This window comes from Pungitius pungitius, chromosome 17, assembly GCF_949316345.1.
Source record: "Pungitius pungitius chromosome 17, fPunPun2.1, whole genome shotgun sequence".
NCBI classification, from domain to species: Eukaryota; Metazoa; Chordata; class Actinopteri; order Perciformes; family Gasterosteidae; genus Pungitius; species Pungitius pungitius.
Genome location: NC_084916.1, coordinates 13,007,855 through 13,028,566, shown reverse-complemented (window position 1 = coordinate 13,028,566; position 20,712 = coordinate 13,007,855). Strand labels below are relative to the sequence as shown.

The following is a 20,712-nucleotide window of genomic DNA, read 5'->3' as shown; positions in this document are numbered from 1 at the left end:
GGCACGGCACCTCAGAGCCATGTTCAGGGCGGTTTTAGAGGAATCCAACCACAACATAGAGTTATAGAAGAAGGTGAACTACGATGATGGATTTTGACGAAAGGGTCCCCGTCGGATCGAACATGTATTTGCCCAGCTGCACGTATTACGTGTCGGCGGGGGCAGATTTCTCCGGTCTTCCCTCGTTTCTGTCCCAGAGTCCGTCCACCCGTCCCATGACCTACTCTTACTCCTCTAACCTGCCGCAGGTCCAACCCGTCCGAGAGGTGACGTTCAGGGACTATGCGGCCATTGAGGCGTCCGGTAAATGGCCGCACCGGGGCAACTTGCCCCACGGCTACCCCGCCACGGAGGACATGGTGCACCGGGACTGTCTTTCGGCTCAAACGTCCGTCGTAGGGGACATGTTTGGTAAAAATAGCCCCACCGCCGCCGCCGCCGCGTACCACCACCACCACCACCATCACCACCACGCGAGCGCCGGCTCCTCTGCAAACACTTTCTACGGTAACGTGGGCAGGAACGGCGTGCTGCCACAAGTCTTCGACCAGTTTTACGATTCCGCGTACGGCAACGCCTCGGAGAGCCCCTCCGGGACGCACGGCGGCTACTCGGGGGACAAGGCGACGAGCAAGCAGCCCAGCTCCACGCCGGAGGACGGAGCGTCGTGCGGGGACACCGAGGCGAAGGAGCAGCGAGACGAGGCGGGCAGCCCGCGGTTATCTTCCGGCAACAATGAGGAGAAATCCAGCGGCAGCAGTACGTATTAAAGTCAGCGCCTCGGTTATGAGAGAAAGTTTGCAATCTTGCACGCTGCTGTTAACATTTTTATATGCTGTTTTATAAGCATATAAGGTTTATAGATGTGCCCCCCCCCCAACCCCCACCCCCAACACAACTTTGTTATAAACTGCAGGATCACGTGTTTGGAATTGAAATTGGCCGTGAAAGAGACGAGGTCGTTTTTTTTGTTTTTGTAACACTCCCTGGCATTTTTTACGTTATCTTTGTAAATTGTAATACAACCCTGCGTTATTCTCACGTATTTTGAACGTTCTTGTTTCACGGTTTCTTAGCATTAACAAAGCACATTGCGTGTAATGCGGGCTGTGCGTCTGGTTTAGAGGTTTAGCGACGTGGGCTCTTGTGTTAAAGCCATCGTGCATTCCCAATTGTAGATTTGACCCCCTGGGTGTTCTATAAAAAAATACTATATGAAATGTAGAATTAAAACGCAAACTGCCTAAGGCAAGTGTCTCCTTCACTGCATGCTCTTGACACTGTTTAAAAGCGAGCTAATGGTTCTCTTTTAATTGTAGAGGTCAACGTGTATCGTCTAGCGAACGGTTTGGACTTTCCAGTGCAAGTTAAAATATGTGAAATTTGAAATGTTGAAATAGGAAATAAAGTACACTTCATGTAGGAAATTTGATCATAATCGGTTTGTGACATAGTAAGGACTAATTTGAAATGTTTTTTTGTTTTGTTTTTTGCATTCCAGATGGACAGAGAACCCGTAAGAAAAGGTGCCCTTATTCCAAATATCAGATCAGAGAACTTGAAAGAGAATTCTTTTTCAGTGTGTACATTAACAAGGAGAAACGCCTGCAACTGTCTCGGATGCTCAACCTCACCGACCGACAGGTGAAGATTTGGTTTCAGAACCGTCGCATGAAGGAGAAGAAACTCAACAGGGACAGATTACATTATTATACGTCCAATCCTCTGCTCTAGGGGTCAACGACGCCCCGTCACAGCATCCACGGTCCTCCCCCCGTGGGACCGACTGCGTTTACAGACAGACCGACTCTCCTGCTGGGCCCCCCCCCCCGATGCACATCGTGCGCACGTCGGCCAGCGACGGAAGCTATACACACTCATCGGTTCGTTTCAAGTTCGAGGACAAACCTCGTCGGAATCACGAGAGAAGGCAGTCCGTGGACTAAGATGTTGAGACTTTTTTTTCGGGGTGGGGTGGGGTGGGGGGGGGGGGGTGTGAATATGGATTGCGAGGGCGCCTTGTATTAATTGTGACTCACCGACGCCTTCTTTATTTTATCTCCACGCGAGCGAAGCCACTAATTTGACTGACCCAGTGTTTTTTGTAATCAAAAGATTTGTTTAACTTTCTTTTCTATCAGAAAAAAAAGGATTGGATTGAGGCCGATGGTATGTAATTAAATAACTGAAATTATATTGGTGTGACCAAACAATGACTTCGGGTGAGAATGTAACGTGTTTATGTTGTGTGTGCTTATTTATGTTGTAGCACTCGTTTACTCCCCCTTTAATAAAGCCGAACCAAGTCCATTACTACAAGGAGACTATTGTGATCCCGCGTGGAGTCCGAACTGACCTTTTGTCGCCTTTCGTAAATAACCCACAGGGCCATATACGCATGTTATACGTCGCGTATCCACAACACCCGAATCCACGTTGTCCTTTGGGGTTTTTGGAGACTATCAGTTGAGTATTGATAATGCAGGCCAAAACCAGAGAGATAAGCTTGTCCACTGGATCCGCGTGGAGTTGCACTGAGGTTCACGCCCAACATATCCACACACACGCAGCGGGCCTGTTTGGCCTTATAGTGATACGCATAGCAGAATATTTTTTTCATTACTTGTGATACTTTGGTATTTGCTGTCTGAAGAAGATACAAATTCACGTTTGACCGCTGGTCAGGGTCACCGCATTGAATCTATTGCTTGGTATGCGAAATGATGTATTATACTATATTTCCAAATAAAAAACAAATGAAAGATCATTGACAAAAATAATTCGGGCTAGAAATAATTATGGGTTGTCATTGTTGTTTTTTTCTAACACGACCAAAACATTTAAAGCAATGAAAAATCCACACATTCAACATGTCAATTATGAAATAAATCTCCAAACTGAACAGATCACAAACAGTACAAACTGTACGCATCAGTTTATCTTAGGCCTTTTGGTTAATAAAGTAACATTAAGTCATGAGGCTGATCATCTTTATTTGCTTTTCAAAACCCTTGAATGTTAAAAGGGTTCGATAGATCAAACATTTGCGTAAACTAAAGAAAAGTATATCTGCTGCTGTCAAACATTGCCCCAAGCAATTATTTTAATCCTGATTGGTCTCTCGATATTTTGACACATTTTGCAGCTCTTGCATTCCATCTAAAGGAAATATCTGTGATTGAACCTTTGCAGATCCACCTTTATTCGCGTCCACTACACTTGCAACTGCAAAACGTTCTGTATTTCATCACTTTTTACACTTTATTTTCTATTCTTTTCTTCTTTTTTTAATCTATCCTTCTTGCTCTTTTTAATGTGTGCGTGAAAGCTATCTTTACGCCAATTGGCTCTGAAAACACTGTTCCAACGGCAGTCTCCTCTGACGGGGGGTCACCATATTTGCTGTTGTTATCACTGTGTTTATGGGGGCTAGCTGCAGCGCATTGGCGTTCATATATGACAGTCAAAAGGGCCATAAACGCGGGGAGAGAGGCTGAAGTTTATGGTTGCCTCTCGCTGCCATAGTCCGGCCTTGCCTTGCGCATCCTTTACTGCGCGCTGGAATTCCTTCCCTAATTACGGGACATCCTCCCCGTTGCCGCAGCAACGGTGCCATAAAAGCTGTCTGAGTCTGGGACATTTGTACAACTGGAGTGCAGTGCAATAAACCGTCTGAGACCCAAGGTTATTAACTGTTTCCAAGGAGGCCAGAGCCACGAAGGAGAGGGGACGGATAGGAACGGGACGGGCTCGCCTCGCTCGTGGCAGCGACTTCATTTGAGAGGCTTTTGCTTCTCGTTCGGTTCGTCCACATCAGCATGGCACAAGGCTGCCGGGGGGAGGGAAAGGGGGGGGGCGGTCTGACCTCTGCCACCGGGCGGCGCTATTGGGACCAATGTCATGGCCGTGGATGTTTTCGTCTCCCAGCTCACCTCGAATGCGAGCAGGTAAAAAGGTGTCAACACTCGCCGAAGCCCGGATAGTAGAATCTCCGGAACGTCCAAATCGGACTCATGCATGCAACTCTTGTTTAGTTCAAGATAGGGTCCGTTTTGTGCTCTCTACATTTCTCATGCACAAGTACTCCTGGGGGCCCTAATAAGGCAACACATCTGTGCCAAGCCTTCATGCTGCATGTGCTATTCATTTTGCTGAGCTTGAGCCTTTTAATGGTTAAAGTACAGCATGGCCGGCGTGTACCTGGAGAGATCCCGTCTCTCCAACCTTCCAGTTCAACCACAAATGTTTTGGATTTGGGGAAAAATCTGCCTTAGACATAGTTAGCATGCTAACGAGACAGTTTGGAGCGGGTGCTGGATATAAAATAATGGTTTTATTTCTTTAGATGGTTCACGTGCAAACACAGCTTCGACTTAAAACACAGCAGCTGGGTCGTATGCCCGTTCCTCTTCAAAGGGACAACATTTGACATCTTTCCCAAACACATTATTGTCCGTACGTGCCAAGTGGATACGAGCTGCTATTAGAAAAGTTGATCTGTTTGCGATAGGGCAGCAACCGCGTCTCCCTTTTCCTTCCTGTCACAGATACAGAGCGGCACTCTGAGGAGATTTGGTGTCAGTCCGAGTGGCGAGTTACTATTTCTGGAGCCCGGAACGTGTGGCGCGAGTCCCCCTTTCCCCTTTGTCTCTCGTGAAAAGAAAAAAAATGCTTCCGCTGGATGTAATAAAACGCCGCGTTATTGTTCATAACGGCACTCGAGACGAACACGATACGACTCAAACGGCCTCTTTCGGCTACGATTATATGGGCCTGATCAAAGCTAGTGGTCAGGGTGAGCTGTTTTGGGGATGTAATCGCCGAGCAGCTGTGAAAATGAAGATTTAATAGCAACGATTAATAACTGTAACGTAACGATATCGATAGGCCTTAGATGCCAGTTTCACACGACGAAGTGTGTAAGCCCCAAACAATTTAATACGCACAGATAATTAATTCATGTATTTAGTTTCTTCACTGGCTCATATGCCCCTTAAGGAACACGCCACTGTGGGGAAGAGTACACAAACCTTATTTAGTCGGTCGGCTCTGTGGTGAATTATTTATTGAATGTATATATATATATAAAATGTATTTAATATGCTTGGTGTAGGGCCTTGGCCCCTAAGCCTCTTGCGCTGTAGAAAGGTATTCGCTATTCATTTAAACAACATGTCATTTGGAATTCGAAATGTATTGCTATCGTGGATCCTTGGGCGTAATTAAAAAGACTTTCAGTCATTCAAGCTATTTGAAATATTTGCATTGTGAGCGGCAGTGATTGACAAACATCCACACCGTCGACGCGCAAAACAATCCAAGCTCGCGTAAATACATGAAAGGTCAATGACGCAGCGGTTTGGAATCGTTAATGGGCTCAATTTATGAATTTCTCCCGAATTTCCTCAGTTCCGTACAACAGGCGGCAAAAAAACCCGGGAGGGCTTGCGGCCACCTGGGCCTGCTAATGGCAAAGCTGGCCGAGATTAGCTCCAACCTGGAGAGAGCATTAGAGTGCACATGGCCAAGGACACTGGAAAGAGAGTTTTATTGTGGGCCTTATTGCCCAGAATTGGACCAACAGGATGACAACCTTTAAGTCTGCTTTGCTTTGGTACATTGAGCCTGCTCTTTGCACAATGCGGCGCCATGATAAATACTTAGAAGTTTGGATTTAAAAAAAAGTTTTTCTTCGTATACTGCAGCATTTATCAGCATTTTCATGAAAACTCAAAATTTTCCAATACAATGTTAAAAAATAAAAAAATACCTTTTTTAAATGCGTAAAGACACGTTGGGTACATACTAGCTCATTTCAAAATCTTAATTAATCAAAAATATCTGGAACACAACAATTATTCATATAAATCATAACGTAATATAGATCGATAAATTATTAATTATGAATATAAAATATTTACATAAAGGGCCAGATGTGGAATAACATCTTTATCATGTAATTCACAACGAAGAAGAAAACCCAGACCTAAAAGGCTCTAATACAGGAAATTATTAACAACTGCAGTTATATTTTGGGAACTGAATGTGTAAAAGTTGCTGTAACAATTTGAACAATATAAGACAGATATTTATATGAAGGCTGTTTTTGTTAAGTCATCTTTATTTGCTTTTATTCAGGGGTTTGGTTGGCTATTATTTACGCACGGGGATAGGTGTTAATCACACTGAATTGGCCTTAATCAAGTTTTAAGTTATCCGATATCTTTCTTATATTAAAACGGACTATGTTTAAAGTAATAGTGAATGAGTCCTTCACTGTGCAGCAAAAAAAATAAAAATCTGAATCAACTTCATAGTTCAGGTATGGCTACACGTACACATACGTACACATACGTTTTTCTAGTCCCGCTGTACTGGCACATGAAATAGACATACAGAAAAATAACGTAATAATAAGCTTAACAATAGTGAACATAAACATGAAGAGACAGAAATGTTTTGTGTGACCATACAGGCTATTCCTGTAAGTTCCTGTAAGTATATCTCTCCAGACAACACATCTTACACAGCTCAGTATTTCTTTCAGCTAATGGACGCCACAAAATCATTATTTATTTATTGGGCTGGCCTTGTGTTTGTGGTTACATTTGAAATGAGTTTCTATTATTCTTATTTGAGGTTTTTTTTTTTTTTACAAACCTGATTAATCTGATTTGCACCTATTTAAATTGGTGGTAACGTTCGCTTTGAATGTGGGAAAGAGACAATCGGATCAGACATAACTTGTGGACAATGTATTTCGAAGCTAGTTCGACGACTTAAATAAATGAAATGTTGCTTTTCAAACGTATCATGCTGGACCTCGCCCCTCCTAAGGGGTAATAGTGGTGCATTAAGGCAAGGTAAGGGAGCACACTGAGTGCTCTGCTGCCTTTTTCCCCTCCGTCTCAGCTCCATGATGGATATGGCTCCGGCTGCATGCTGCGTAGACACGGAATGGGAGGGACTGCCCACCTTCGAGCATTTCCATTGGTTTTACAGTCCGCGCGGCTGAGAAGGGGGTGCCTCTGATCACATCCAGCATGTTTTGCACAAGAAATGTCAGCCAGAAAGGGCTATCTTCTTCCTTCGCCAAAATACACCACAATAATGTCATGTTCGGACAGTCCGTCAGGAAATGCGTTTTTAGTGGATTCTCTGATCAACGGTGGTCGCAACGAGAGCGGCGGAGGGCACTACGCTGGGAGTGCGGTGTGCCTGCCTCACGGCGCCGCTACGGAAGTGCCTTACGGACCACACAACTATGGATACTTTCCAGGTATGGGGAAGCGCGCCGAGGTGGGTTCCCAAAACGTGGTGTCCGCCTCTGGCGCGTACATGTCTAGCATGGAGATGTGGATTGACGCGCAGAGGTCATGTCGTATGGACCAAGAGCACCCGGCGGGACCTCAGGTCGCGCCCTGCTCGTTCCCGCAGAGTATTAAGCAGGAGAGCACATACTGCCTGTATGAGCAGCCGAAGTGCCCCAAAGCCTCAAACGGCGAAGATCTTACGTATTCGAGGTTAACAGCAGCCGGGCTTGGCGCGAGCTCTTGTACAGTCACCGATGGCGGCGGCAGGGGTTCAGTCCCTGTGCCGGGCTACTTCCGCTTGTCTCAGACGCACGCACATTCTCATAAACTTTACAACACCAACAACATCCCCCAGCCGAACCCTTCCCATTCTCAGTTTGGCCTACACCCCACTGCTCCTGCTCGCTTCCACACGCCGCCGACCACCCCAGCCCCGGCGCTGGACGGGAGGACCAGAGAGGAGCCCTTGTCTTCGGGAAACACCGACCAGCAGGCTCACGCTGCGCCGGGGACCGAGGAGGCACGCGAGTCCTCGGATGCAGACGTCTCTTCAGCTGACGAGACGGAGGAGCATGTCAAAGAGAGACAGACGAAGACAGCTAAAGGTAATCGCGTTTTTTTTAGGCGTGGACCTGTGCTGTTGTTTTGGTTGCATGTAGGTGTAGTGAGACTTTTTTAATGGCACCTGTGAAGTTCTATTTTGGTTAGACTTACAATGTCACAAGTCAAGACACGGGTATGGAAACGTTGCAGTTACACGGCGTGGTGTCCAAGGTTGTTTCTAAGTTGGTGGTTAGCTGGTGAGTTATAATGTATATGTGCATGAACAAGCCCCAGAGGATTATGCGTAAACATGAAAGACGTTAGCTACTGGAGGGCATGGCTATAGGTTTGAACAAATGAATCAACTCTGGGGTTTTATTTCAGTTAAAACGAATGAACACGTGATTAAATAAACCTAAAATATAATATATAACACATTATAGCTACCGGTACTTGTAGGCAGTGTTTTTAAGAGCGCCGCGTAAAATGCTCAGGCAAATAGGCCTACCTGCATAGGCCTTTTATATTTTTCTTTGCTATAATAATATTTTTTCACGGCTTGTGACACAAAAACAAGGTTGGTTTAAAACTTCCATGTGATATTTTCTAACTATTACTGAAATTTCAACTCGGAGACAAGTGCAAAGCAGTCGTTTACGCATAACACACACACACACACACACACACACACACACACACAACCGCACATTCGTGTAAACACGAACGTAATACACAGCACAAGCACGCTCCCCATGTTCCAATGTATCAAACCACGTGTCTTCCATTTTCTATAGGAGAAACAAAAAGTGAAAACACGGCCAACTGGCTGACAGCTAAAAGCGGCCGGAAGAAACGCTGTCCATACAGCAAGCATCAGACACTGGAGCTGGAGAAGGAGTTCCTCTTCAACATGTACCTGACCCGAGAGCGCCGCCTAGAGATCAGTAAAAGCGTCCACCTGACCGACCGGCAAGTTAAGATTTGGTTCCAGAACCGCAGGATGAAACTGAAGAAAATGACGCGAGAAAACCGGATCCGGGAGCTCACTTCCAACTACGGATTTTCATGATGAATTAGGTGATCACGTTGAAAAAAAGAAGATCACTGGTAAAAGCAATGCTCCTACTTCACCACTCTGTCCACATATTGATTCATTTCATTGGCGGACTTATTTCCAGACGCGCTTACAGATCGTAGATTCAGACAAATGTGGAAGAAAAGGGGGAAAAAAGTTATGAGTTCAATATGTTCGTTTTCTGATGCTGTGTTTTCATATTGTCCAAATGTTTCAGTCACTTCTGTCGTACGGTTGGATGGTGTCGTCAGTGGGGTTAAATTAACGCAATAAAAAAAAAAAACTTGGAAGGTGTCTTAAAATGACCACTCCCTTCCCAAATGCTCAAAAATAAAATATCTTATAATTTGAACAAATATGAATTTATTTTCTCTGAATTGGAACTGCATGATATAAAAGTTCTCCTTTAGAAAACACGTTTCACCCACTGGGATCCAACGTATCACCAAGGGAGGAATAATTCACCTTTGATTAAATGTACTCTTACCACAATATAGGCCTTTTCAATGTATGAACTAAATGTGTGAGTTGAATCTTTAATCAAGTGGAGGACGTTTACACGAAAACGGTGTGTCGTAGGAACGTTTTTGTTGTATATTTCTGTGTACATGACATTGTGTTTTTGTGTAGTGCTTAATAAATTATCAGCTCACATTGAGAAGTAGCTGCTTGTATATTTGTACTATGGGATTATATTCTTAAAGTGTACAGAATGAAAAAAATGAATGTGTCCATCTACGGAGAATCAAGTTTTTTTTTTTTTTTTTTTTTTTTGTAAACCGGCTCACAAATGTTCTCTAGCCCAAGGTACTGGGAATCGGAAATGATTAAGATATTAAGGTCGAAGCCGTCTAGCTGCATGCCCAGGCGGCTATTGTAGAGTTTTATGACTGGCTGCTATATGATGTTTCTCCCTCTCCTCTAAGAGCAGCTTCAGTCGTAAGAGAGCCTTCCACACGGAGAGGAGAGGAGGCCTGGCTCTCTGCTAGAAATCTGAACCGCACAGATACACTGTGGATACATAAAACCTCACCTCCTGCTTTAGTTTTTGCAATACTAGGATTTATATTTCGAGGATCGGGTAAGTCCATGCACCGTTTCTCTTTTTTTGGGGGGGGGGGGGGGGTTGCGCCTTGTTGCACTAGCTTCGCGTGTACAACACAGTTGTACTTTCTCCATACAGACGGATATTGGACACTTGCTGACGGGACCCGGTGACAACGCTGCGTTACGAGTCGGCTCATTGTGTTTCACTCGAGGCCCGGATTGACTGCCCGGTGGATTAGGTAGTTTCATGTTGTTGGGGTCCGTTTCTAACTCTGCAACACGAAACTGTCTTAACTGCCCCAGTTCCACACATCAGAACACAAAAACGGAAGCAAATCAGTGACATACAGATGATGGGATTTGGAGAGAATTGTGAATATGCGTTTGGGGGGGGGGGGGGGGGCACGTCATTTATAAACATAGCATGGTTTCCTGGCTATTGTTTTAGGCTGTATTCTTAAACGGTCTCCCTTCGTCTTCTCTGCTGGGTTTTCCGTCGTTAAAATGAACCGACGCGGGGAATATGCGCCGAATCGATACGCGATCAAAGCAGAGCCGCAGTACGCGTCGCGGATCTGGGATTAAGGGTTAAGCCGCGAGTGTTTTCCGTCAGCATGTGACGCAGACACGCCAGACAAGGCCTCGGTTACGACCACTGCAGTGGAGGGGAAGGGGAAGGTGAGTTGGGCAACAGCGACCTCCGTGGGCAATGGGACCGGATGCTTCCGCTGCGCAATAGTGGCCCAGACAAAAGGAGGGGAAGGGCTTTATGGCGAAATTTAGATCCGCCAGACAGGCTGTTATCTGCAGAGGCAAAAGAAGTGAATAGCCCCTGCGGTAAAGTGGGTGAAAAAAACACCCTGATTTAGGTTTACAGCCTGAGAGCCATTGGCAAAGTGCCGTCTTTTCCTGCTCTGAAGGTGTTTGTCTATTCGAACTTTTAGTGCACACTTTACCCCCTCGGCTTGTTTGATCTCCACTGGCCAAATACAGTGCAACTACCATCGGGGTGATAGCTTGAAACTAGAAAAACGCATTAGGAACCTCTTCCCGTTTCCTTTGCTTCTCGATAGTAAGAACGCAGTGCCGAGTCCTGTGCATTGAATTGCCTGTGGCCTTGTGGGGTGTTGGCCAAGCCCTTCGTTTATATGCTGGTAATAAATAAAAGCCGCAGTGTGATGTGTGAGAACTCAAGGTTTCTGTTTCGTAGACATGGTCTGCGATGGGGGATTTAGTGCCTTGGTTTATAAACTAATACGCATAGTAAAACAATCTGCATCGATGGTATCCATTCATTTTTGTCAGTGTTTGGTTGATTGTGATGCACTATTTTCAGGTAGCTTCCTGTGCAGTTTGATATATGGCTTTTTTTAGAAATGCAAAGTTAATATGCATGCATGTTTTTAATTGTGTTATGTCGATTTTTCAACCGGGTGGTGTCCTCACTAATAATTTATTTCACTTAAAATGCGTGCGTGCGTTTTTCACTCAACATCCGTACTGTTTTGTAAATGTGCTGTTGTCCTTCATGGTTTTGCCACTGCTCGAGCTATTTCAGTTTAAAAGGGGTAAACCACAAGTACGATTTTTACCTCTTTTTGATTGTGACGTTACACCGAGGCACCGGCTGCAAGCCGGCATTGCAGTTAATTTGTTGAGGGCGGTGATGATGGCATGGTACAGGCCTGCACAAGTGATAACGGCTGTGTGAATAATAAACGCTTTAAACTGCGGGTGAAACAACATGTAACACATATTCATTAAATATAAGGTATCACTAGTGTCACAGTTTTGTTTAGTTATTTTGAATCGTAGTATTTTTTGTTATTCTTTGCCATTTTGTGACAATTCAGACTCCCAACCATTGTTTCAGAATTAATAATAATGCAGTCATATGTTATATCAGGAAATGTTATTTTATTTAATACGTCAGGTAATGTATTTGCACCGTAATTATAGCCAATGCAATATTTCTGATTTACAACTTCAACGCACAAGACGAATTGCATGATTTTCCTTCCATTTGATCGAGAATTTAAAAATAAAATATTCTAGATTAGAAAAAAAGAATTATGCTCATTGATTTTCTTTTCCAACTATGAAATATGTTCATAGCCCTGCTTTATCTTCGTTAAAACTGCACGCTAGTATGCTGTAATGTGTATTATTACGCGTTAGAGCGGATACGCGAACAAAGCAATCACCTAAAAGCCAAATCCGAGAAATACGCATATTGAAAAATCAGACCATAAGTGCATACGTGCAACATACCTTCATGTTTTCAACAGATTAGCCTCGCAAACATATTCACTTTGCTAGATATATTAAAAAGAACATTTTGGGCTCCTGATGTTAAATATCAGCCCGATGCCTTTCACTGTGTTAGTCAGCAAAATAGTGTGCCGCTAAAAATAGAAAATACACGGAAAATGGAAGTACTTAATAGCAAATAAAGAAAAATGTAATTCGTTTGGTGGTCATTTGATATCTAGGATTTTTTTTTCCAAATCCGAGCTGAACATTTATGTAATGTGGTGGTTACAATGCGTTTTGGTGATCAGCAATGGTACGGTGCTTACGTGCCCTATAAAGAATCTCGTAACATAGGGGCCTCCAAAAGACCACTGCATCGTTTATGATATCCAAAGGTAATTCCACCATCAGCAGTTGCCCACACTGAAAAACACATTTCTCATTCGGTTATTTACATTTTCAGTCTCGCAGATAACGTTTCAAAATAACATTCTAATAATTCTTAGCTTTAAAACTAAAGGTTGTTACAAGAAAACCGGTGAGTATAATGACCAAAGGGATTGATTTATCCTTTATTGTTCAGCCTTTATGATCACGTGTGTCTGCTATCCAATGGCACGGCAGCCTGTCTCCCCATTACTAGCCCACTGTAGTTCTCTGTGGGGCCAAGTTGCTACTTGATTTCTCCACATTGTTATTTTGTGAGGCTGGGTTTACTGCGTGTGTATGTGTGTGTGGTGTGTGTGCGCGCGCGTTTTACTTTTGCATGAATCTGTTGTATGTCTGTGTACATGTGAGCGTCTAAATTGTCTGCCATGTCGACATCCGGAACATTGACCAGCTACTACGTCGATTCGCTTATTTTGCCCGAGAGCGAGGAGCTCTCCGTGCCGCGGTACACCTCCGGTCCCGGGCTGCAGCACCCCAGGCAGCCCGCCTCCATTAGCGACCACGGCGAGCTCGGAACCTGCACCTTTCCGTCCAAGCCTCCGGTTTTCGGGCCGTCGTGGAGTCACGTCCCCGCTCAGTTCCCAGGCGGCGTTTCTTCTGTGTACCACCATTATGGGCATCCCCAAGGCCCGGTCGGCGCAGACACGGACGGCCGCTACCAGTCGTGGCTGCTGGAGCCCATGTCCGGTTCCCTGCCCATGGCCGGTTTACCGACGACCCACCACTACGGAATCAAACCGGAGGGTCCGGGGACGCGAGCTGACGGCGCGCTGCCCGGCTCCCACACGGCGCTGCTGCTTTCCGATTACGCCAACGGGACCGTAGCCACGGCGTCCCCGGTGGAAAAGGACGCGCTGTCCAGTCACGGAGGGGATACGAGCGGAGAAAGCGAAGAGAAACCGGCGCTCGATCCAAGTAAGTCGCGGCGGACCCCTCCATGTTTATAGTCTATTTACACCATATAAAGCAGAAAGGACTGAGGTGCCGATGGGGGGTGCGCTTCTGAACAGATGCCATTCTGAACGTGCCATTTCCTTATGGGGACTGTTAATGGCCGAGCTCCCATTGCTATATAATATAACCATTTGCTCTTTAAAGTGAGCGTGATGTAGAGGAGAAATAGTGGTAGATTTTATTTGGATGCAGGATTTTCTTTTGATTAGAGGGAAACCATTTTTTAGGGGGGTAGGGGGGGGGGGCATTATGAGTACCGTTTGTTTTGGGGGGGTTTTGCCTTTGGTCACCCGGCACAGGCCGCTCATACCAATGTCGCACCCCACTCTTTCCAGATAACCCGGTGGCCAACTGGCTCCACGCGAGTGCCACGAGAAAAAAGCGCTGTCCGTACACCAAGCACCAGATCCTGGAGCTGGAGAAAGAGTTCCTCTTTAACACCTACCTGACGAGGGACCGTAGGTACGAGGTGGCGAGGCTGTTAAACCTCACCGAGAGACAGGTTAAAATCTGGTTCCAGAACCGCAGGATGAAGATGAAGAAGTTTAATAAAGACGGCGCACCGAAAGAGAGCGACTGAACCGCAGATTGACAGTACTTATAGCGAGCTGTGAGTGTGGAAGCTCTTAACCCTGCTGGACCTTGTTTTTAAACTCATTGTCTTATTGTTCTGTATAACAGAAGCTGTTAGGCTTGTTTGTCCTGTTAAAAAAAAAGAAGAAGAAGAAGAAAAAAAGCATGGGCTTCAGTTTGCACAATTTGAACGGTGCACACTCATTTTGTGTTTGTTATTTTCTCATGACTATTTTATTAATACCTCGTTAAAATGTATTAGTTGGCCTGGTCCCTGTGCTTGTTTGTGTAAGGATGTTTCTAGCTGTGTGTGCTCTTGTTTGTAGTTATACTTGTTGTCTATTTCAGAGTCCCCTCGGCGTATAGTTCGTAAAATGTATTCATTTTGCTGTTGTTTCTCCCTTACTGCTTAGAACTATGACTGATGACCATGAGTTTGAATCTAACGTTGGACCCGTATAGAGAACTGACTGATGGCATGTTGAAGTAGGTTCATAGACCTCATAAACCTCTTGGAAATGCTACAACACTAAATTAAAATATGTAATAGAAGCTATATAACACGACACGATTGACTACCTATGTCTTTCAACTACCTACCATAATAATGACGTTTTTTTTTCTTCGATTGCGGATTGGAGTAGATTTGCTTGCATTAGATGCTGAACTATGAATTTCAGGGAGTAACATTTTCAAAGTAATATTAGTTGTTGAGAGGGAAATAAAATAAAACACTGTAGGCTACATATTAAATACCTCACGGTCTGTCGGCCGTCTGACTTTTGGTTGATTAATGTAATTTGTACTTTATTTATTAAATAAAACAAATTATAGGCCTGTCTGTGAATGCATGCACATTCTTATTACATTTTGGCCTCTCGTCGAGATGATATTTTTATGCTACACTATAATCTCAATTTGCAAATTTACGCTACACAACAAAAAAGAATTGAAGCTGCTTCGTGCACTGCAAAATTATATGAAGGTTACTGCTGTCAAGTAGATGTCAACATAGCCCACCCCCTACCCCCACACGCGGAAACGCACATTCAAAAAAACAGACTAAACTATTACGAACACAAAATTAGTGGAAATTATCCACATTTAGCAGATTTTTGTAATTAACATCAAGCATTTTGATTAGAAGAAAACACCCAAATATACACCTAGACGAATATCTGTATATGTGTGTGTGTGTGTGTGTGTGTGTGTGTGTGTGTACGTGTGTATGTTTCGGTTTGGGGAAAGAGCTATGTCTTGGCAGAGGATGTTGTTAGCATGCAGCCATAAAAGACAATTACCGCTATAACCTTTTATGGGGTGCGAAGCGCTGCGAGGCGAGAGGACACACAACAACTAAAAAAAAAAAAAAAAGGACATCGAGGGCTTCAACAGCTGAAGCCCAAAATAATGCAACCGATGTATGGCTGCTCAGCTCAGATATGCAGAGAAGGCTCGACCGAAAGCTTCACCATTAGCGCCATTCCTTATCACTAAGATTAGGAGGGGGTTTTGCAGGGTTTTTTTTAATTTTGTTTTAATGTGCAAAATTACCCGAGTTATTCACCCACGAAGGTTTAAGAGAAGAGATCTGATTTTTAAGTAAGAGGTCTGCATTTGTGAGGTTTCTCAAAGCCGGCATGTGTAGGTGAAAGTATAAGGCACAAGAGCACAGCAAATCCACGAATACGTTTAAGATAAAACACGCCTTTGTCAGCAACACCCGGTTAAGTTTTGATTAATACCTTCAAATACACTGATGATCGTAGTTAGAGAGTAAGTCGGACTTTAGTCCAGCTGGAGTGCTGTTGTGACGCGTTAAGGGACCCAGATGGACCCAAACTTCAAAGACTCAACCAGAGACAGTGCAATAAAACGCCTGGTCTGCTATACTGTCTGGCATTCCAGTTTTAATGGCTTTATTGCCGTCCAGACACAATTAGGCCGTTTCCAGAATGGCACCCATTTGTTTTTCCTTCTCTTTCTGTGGGACTGCACCCTGGACAAAAGGCCGAGCGGAAATGATCAGCTTTATTGGACTTTCCCCAACGGGGACGCGCAGGACTCACGGTCATTTTGGAGCGATCCTTTGTGTTTCTACCTGGGAACCTTCCGCCCTCTGCTCCTTCGCCGGGCCCATCCTAAAGGAGAAAGAGCAATAAAGCCAGCGGCTAGCTTCAAACACAGTGGTTGGCCTGAAGGAGATGGGTTTTATTTTTTAATGCATCTGGACATATCTGTTAAAGTTCCAGAAAAAACGACGAATCCATTTTCAGCATGTTTTCCTTTAGTTTTGTGTTGCACTACATCCTGGATTGCAGCAGAAAGAGAAAAGGCGCCTGCGCACTTTGGTCTTTCCACCCTGCAGTGCTCATTAGTGACCAGAGGATGGCGACACTGTTCCACAATGTTCCCGGTGCTATTTCTGTTGCTCCTCAGTGAACCTGCACTAGGGAACACGCAGTCGTTACATGTTTTTTAATAGTCTAACAAAAATAATTTCACACCTTTTTTACAGTCTCGGTGCAGACATCGCTTTTTCCAGCCCGCGGCTCTGCATGAATGAAGGAGTTGGCACACTGTGACTGCTGGATTGAGTCTTCACAAAGTCGCGTTTATCTTTTTTTCTTTAATAGGGTACAGCTTTATAGACACAAGTTATTAATAGTTTAGTTGTAATGCTATAAACGATGATATAATTATTGACACTAGCATATGAGCAGATTCCTCATTGCATTTCTAACTGAATTTGAATTTCCTAACAAAAAAATGAATTTCCACCTTTAGGTTACGCAAAACATAATAAGATGCCATATTATAGTTTTCAATGTTCACAAAAATTCCAACGAATTTAAGGTGTAATGCTATTATTGTTTCTGCTATTGTTTTTTTCTTCAGTGTCATTGTGACTGAACGTGTTATTTTAAATGTTGGTGTTTATGGTAGCTAATTATTTAAGTAACAGTCTAATAACAGCAACACATCTTCATGGTGGATTGAGCAGTATTATAATTTCATACTTACAATAACAGTTGTGATGTTTGCACCACAAACATCCAGTGTCAATGCCCAAATTCAAAGCTATCGTGTTCCAATTTACTAGAAAATGGAATGTTTGTGTACATCATGGATTGTTTGCACTTGACATTTTAATCAATATGTTATATTTGACCCTTATATATTTTATATCAAACGTCTAACAAATGTTTTACATATACAACATCCTATTGTGTCGGAATAGTTCTTTGGCAGTTATACTATTTTAGCTAATGCTGTACTGTATATTAGTGTAGTTTATGAGAGTATGTAGATTATTTTTGTTACAAATAAGCAGGTTCCTTGTATGAAGGTATGAAATAAAAAACATACAAATAAAACATTTTTTTTAACCAGATTATTCATTTAGATTTAGTTAGTTATACTCAAATACATTATAAAACATGCCCTTATACAACCTAATTTCCCCCTATAACACTATTGCCAGAAATGATCTTTTATGTGTTTACACGTGTGCATGTAATTGTGTGTGAAGCGTTAATCCTGCTCTGCAGTCCTGCACCATAATGATATCCATGTCTACTTGCTGATTGGCTGAGAGCTGCCAGGCCCAAGTCACGTGTGTGAGTTCTTTGGTCCAGAGTGAAAATGGGGTTTGGTGTAAATCTAGGGTGTATTGCTGTCATATATCACGCAACCTCGTAAAAACGACACTGAGGATTCTGGGCCAACAAATCAGGGAGAAAAAAAAATATGAGTTCTTATTATGTGGATGGTCTTCTTAGCAAATATACGGCGGGTAGTTCCCTCTTCCCAAACGCACAGCGGGCGTCTTGCAGTGTTGGACCCAGTGGAGAGGACTATCCCTCGGCTCGGACCGCCGCGGCCATTGCGTTCTCGCCATCTCCAACTGCAGTGTACGGCGTCAATAATGCCGTGTACCAGAGCCGCCCCGCGTTCGCGGCATACGGCCCCGGGCAGGACGCGCGTCCACTTCGCTGCAGCCTGTTTGACCAGAGCCGCTTGTTCAGCGACAGCTGCTGCCATCCGGAGCCGGGACCCCTCACCTTGCCGCCGGACAAAGAATACCGGATGTACCCCTGGATGAGGGCATCAGGTATGGTACCGTCGCGTATGTTCTATTTTAAAGCCTGCGGGTCAATGCTTTTAAAAAATATTGGGATACTTACATTGGCCGTTAGTGGTTCAATTAATTTCGAGTAGCCATTGGTGTTGCAGGGAAAGAATCGTAAAACTTTTATTGCGCAACTAATGAGTTCTGCAGCCATAAATTCATTTGGCCGGCGCTTCTGTGTGTTCAGTACGTGGAGACCTTGCCGCTGGGGGGTTTCTCTGCACTCATATTACTCCTACAGCCTCTTCTCCCATTTGTGGTTGTAAAAAAAAAGACCTGTCTGTTGTGTAAATCAGTTCTCTTGCACTCTGCAGCTCCTTTCTTAATTGGGTCTGCACTGCAGAGGCTCTGGAATTTTCTGAAACTCGCTCTTATACAATGTTAGATCAATATGCACCAGCATTGTGGGCTACATAAAGAAGTCAAGTGGATTTAGAACGCAAGTCATTCGAAACATTGTCATTTGTTATCGTTTTGAAGGGAGGCGGTGATGTTTTGGGCTGTAACGGCTCCTTTGGTGCGGTGGGTATCACATTTAATAGGAAAGGCATGCAGCATCAAAGTAGGACTGCTATAAATAGATGCAGATAACTTTACAAACAAGTATTTCCCCTGTACTGTGAGGCGGTACGTGTGTTGAAAGGAGTGATGCAAAAAACATGTGCCAGAATGAGTTGCGCAATCACAAATAGATCAAACACTTTCAAAACGATGTAATCCTTTTTATTGCCAGAATACATTTCAACAGCATATTATTAGCTTATTTATGCTGTATCACCTTCCATCAGTGCAGGAAGAAGAAAAAAAGTAGCTCATCTTATCCTCCGCAGATCCAAACCGAAAGCGGGGGCGGCAGACCTACTCCCGGTACCAGACCCTGGAGCTGGAGAAGGAGTTCCACTTCAACCGGTACCTGACCCGACGGAGGAGGATCGAGATAGCCCATGCCCTCTGCCTCACAGAGAGACAGATCAAAATCTGGTTTCAGAATCGCAGGATGAAGTGGAAAAAAGATCAGAAGGAGGAATCGGCGTCCGCGGCCGGGGGAGAGCGTGGTGGTACCAGGGCGGTACCGGAGCCCAGAGGGCACGAGGAGGAAGACACCCGCAGCTCCGGCGTGGAGTCAGAAACTGCTGCAAAGTAACAAATGGAACGGAGAGAGCAACACATGGAAAACCGTTACATCTTGTATGTTTCTCTCATGTCTATAGTCCGTTTATGTCATTCATAAACTAAACGCTTTTTTGGGCTAATTAATACAATGCAACTGACCACAATAATGATTTTTTTTTGGTTAGTATTCAAATCCGAAACAGATTCAAAGTCTGTAAAAAAGAGCATTTAAATGTCCCATGTATTCTTATACATTTCCGTGTAATTTAGCTGATCAAAATCCTTATGATAGAACATTCCTTAACGAAAAACTACCTAATATTTGTATGCACATGCTAGTATTAAACGCTGACACCAATGAATTAATGTATAAATTGACTGTGAGTGCTATTGTACCTATTCGAGTGATCCTTCTCCACAGTTTTTCTAAAGGGAGCAAATCTGCTGAAAGGTGCCTTAGGCCAAAGGGAATATTTCGTTAAACGCCTCCAACTGTGATTTAGATGCTTCGTTTGATTTCCGTTAGTTAAAACAAAAAACACAACTGCGTAGAATGCTTATGTACCCCCTTTTTTTGCTGCATATTTACCCCATTCATAGCAGGATCAAAGGACACATTTCGTCGAGTGGTGACCTACCTCGTCACATTGCTTACAAACAGGAAAACGTAAATGCTCGGATATATTAGCCGTCTACTGTGAAGTGCTCTTGCCCTTTCTACCACGCATTTGTTACTTTCAACAATACGCCCACGCGTATTTATTTTTAACAGCATTATATTTTAAGCATAAAGTCATTCATTTTTGTTGTTGTAAAATGACTAGTCTATTCTAACCTAATTTGGACACATACTGTGATATATTTAGGTCAAGTGGCTACTTTTCCAATGTTACCTATAAGTAACATGTGACTAAATAAATAACCTCTGGGAATGTCTCAAGTCTGTGAATGAAAATATAATTAAATAAAAAATAGCTTGTTCTTGTCTATTCGTTTGTATGGAATATTTGGGAATTAAATCTTTTGTAACCACCTCGACAGCCACAGTGGAAATACGCACCGCTTGCGTCTTAACGTAACGCCTCCAGTACGCGGTGTCCTACGTAAACAACGTCACGTTGCACGAAAGGAAACGTGTTGCAGTTGTGTTAAGAGTGTTGGGTAAACACTTAAGTTGGGGAATGTGAGCTATGAGGATGCGAGATGGGGCAAGAAGGAAACTACTGTTGAACTCTGCATTCCCTCTGTCCTCGGTAAGA

General features: G+C 43.9%; 4 protein-coding genes across 4 annotated transcripts; all 4 read left to right on the top strand.

The window, feature by feature from the left end:
- Positions 1 to 2,688, top strand: hoxa11a (homeobox A11a). Its single transcript, XM_037474503.2, has 2 exons — positions 1 to 759; positions 1,502 to 2,688. The coding sequence occupies exons 1-2, from the start codon at positions 84 to 86 to the stop codon at positions 1,732 to 1,734; spliced, it is 909 nt and encodes a 302-aa protein (XP_037330400.2). The 5' UTR covers positions 1 to 83; the 3' UTR covers positions 1,735 to 2,688.
- Positions 2,689 to 6,742: 4,054 nt separating this feature from the next.
- LOC119219329 (homeobox protein Hox-A10) lies at positions 6,743 to 9,583 on the top strand. Its single transcript, XM_037474484.2, has 2 exons — positions 6,743 to 7,918; positions 8,651 to 9,583. Exons 1-2 carry the CDS (start codon positions 7,060 to 7,062, stop codon positions 8,923 to 8,925), a joined length of 1,134 nt encoding a protein of 377 aa, XP_037330381.2. The 5' UTR covers positions 6,743 to 7,059; the 3' UTR covers positions 8,926 to 9,583.
- Positions 9,584 to 10,393: 810 nt separating this feature from the next.
- On the top strand, positions 10,394 to 15,586 carry hoxa9a (homeobox A9a). Its single transcript, XM_037474510.2, has 2 exons — positions 10,394 to 13,596; positions 13,971 to 15,586. The coding sequence occupies exons 1-2, from the start codon at positions 13,047 to 13,049 to the stop codon at positions 14,213 to 14,215; spliced, it is 795 nt and encodes a 264-aa protein (XP_037330407.1). The 5' UTR covers positions 10,394 to 13,046; the 3' UTR covers positions 14,216 to 15,586.
- Positions 15,587 to 17,854: 2,268 nt separating this feature from the next.
- On the top strand, positions 17,855 to 20,425 carry LOC119219352 (homeobox protein Hox-A7-like). The gene is made up of 2 exons (XM_037474520.2): positions 17,855 to 18,322; positions 19,171 to 20,425. The coding sequence occupies exons 1-2, from the start codon at positions 17,959 to 17,961 to the stop codon at positions 19,482 to 19,484; spliced, it is 678 nt and encodes a 225-aa protein (XP_037330417.1). The 5' UTR covers positions 17,855 to 17,958; the 3' UTR covers positions 19,485 to 20,425.
- The last annotated feature ends 287 nt before the right edge of the window (positions 20,426 to 20,712 follow it).

Coding starts and splice junctions, on each gene's coding strand:
- hoxa9a (XM_037474510.2), top strand. CDS start 13,047: ATGTCGACATCCGGAACATTGACCAGCTACTACGTCGATTCGCTTATT. Junction 13,597..13,970: donor GAAACCGGCGCTCGATCCAA/GTAAGTCGCGGC, acceptor CACTCTTTCCAG/ATAACCCGGTGGCCAACTGG.
- LOC119219352 (XM_037474520.2), top strand. CDS start 17,959: ATGAGTTCTTATTATGTGGATGGTCTTCTTAGCAAATATACGGCGGGT. Junction 18,323..19,170: donor CCCCTGGATGAGGGCATCAG/GTATGGTACCGT, acceptor TATCCTCCGCAG/ATCCAAACCGAAAGCGGGGG.
- LOC119219329 (XM_037474484.2), top strand. CDS start 7,060: ATGTCAGCCAGAAAGGGCTATCTTCTTCCTTCGCCAAAATACACCACA. Junction 7,919..8,650: donor ACAGACGAAGACAGCTAAAG/GTAATCGCGTTT, acceptor CATTTTCTATAG/GAGAAACAAAAAGTGAAAAC.
- hoxa11a (XM_037474503.2), top strand. CDS start 84: ATGATGGATTTTGACGAAAGGGTCCCCGTCGGATCGAACATGTATTTG. Junction 760..1,501: donor GGAGAAATCCAGCGGCAGCA/GTACGTATTAAA, acceptor TTTGCATTCCAG/ATGGACAGAGAACCCGTAAG.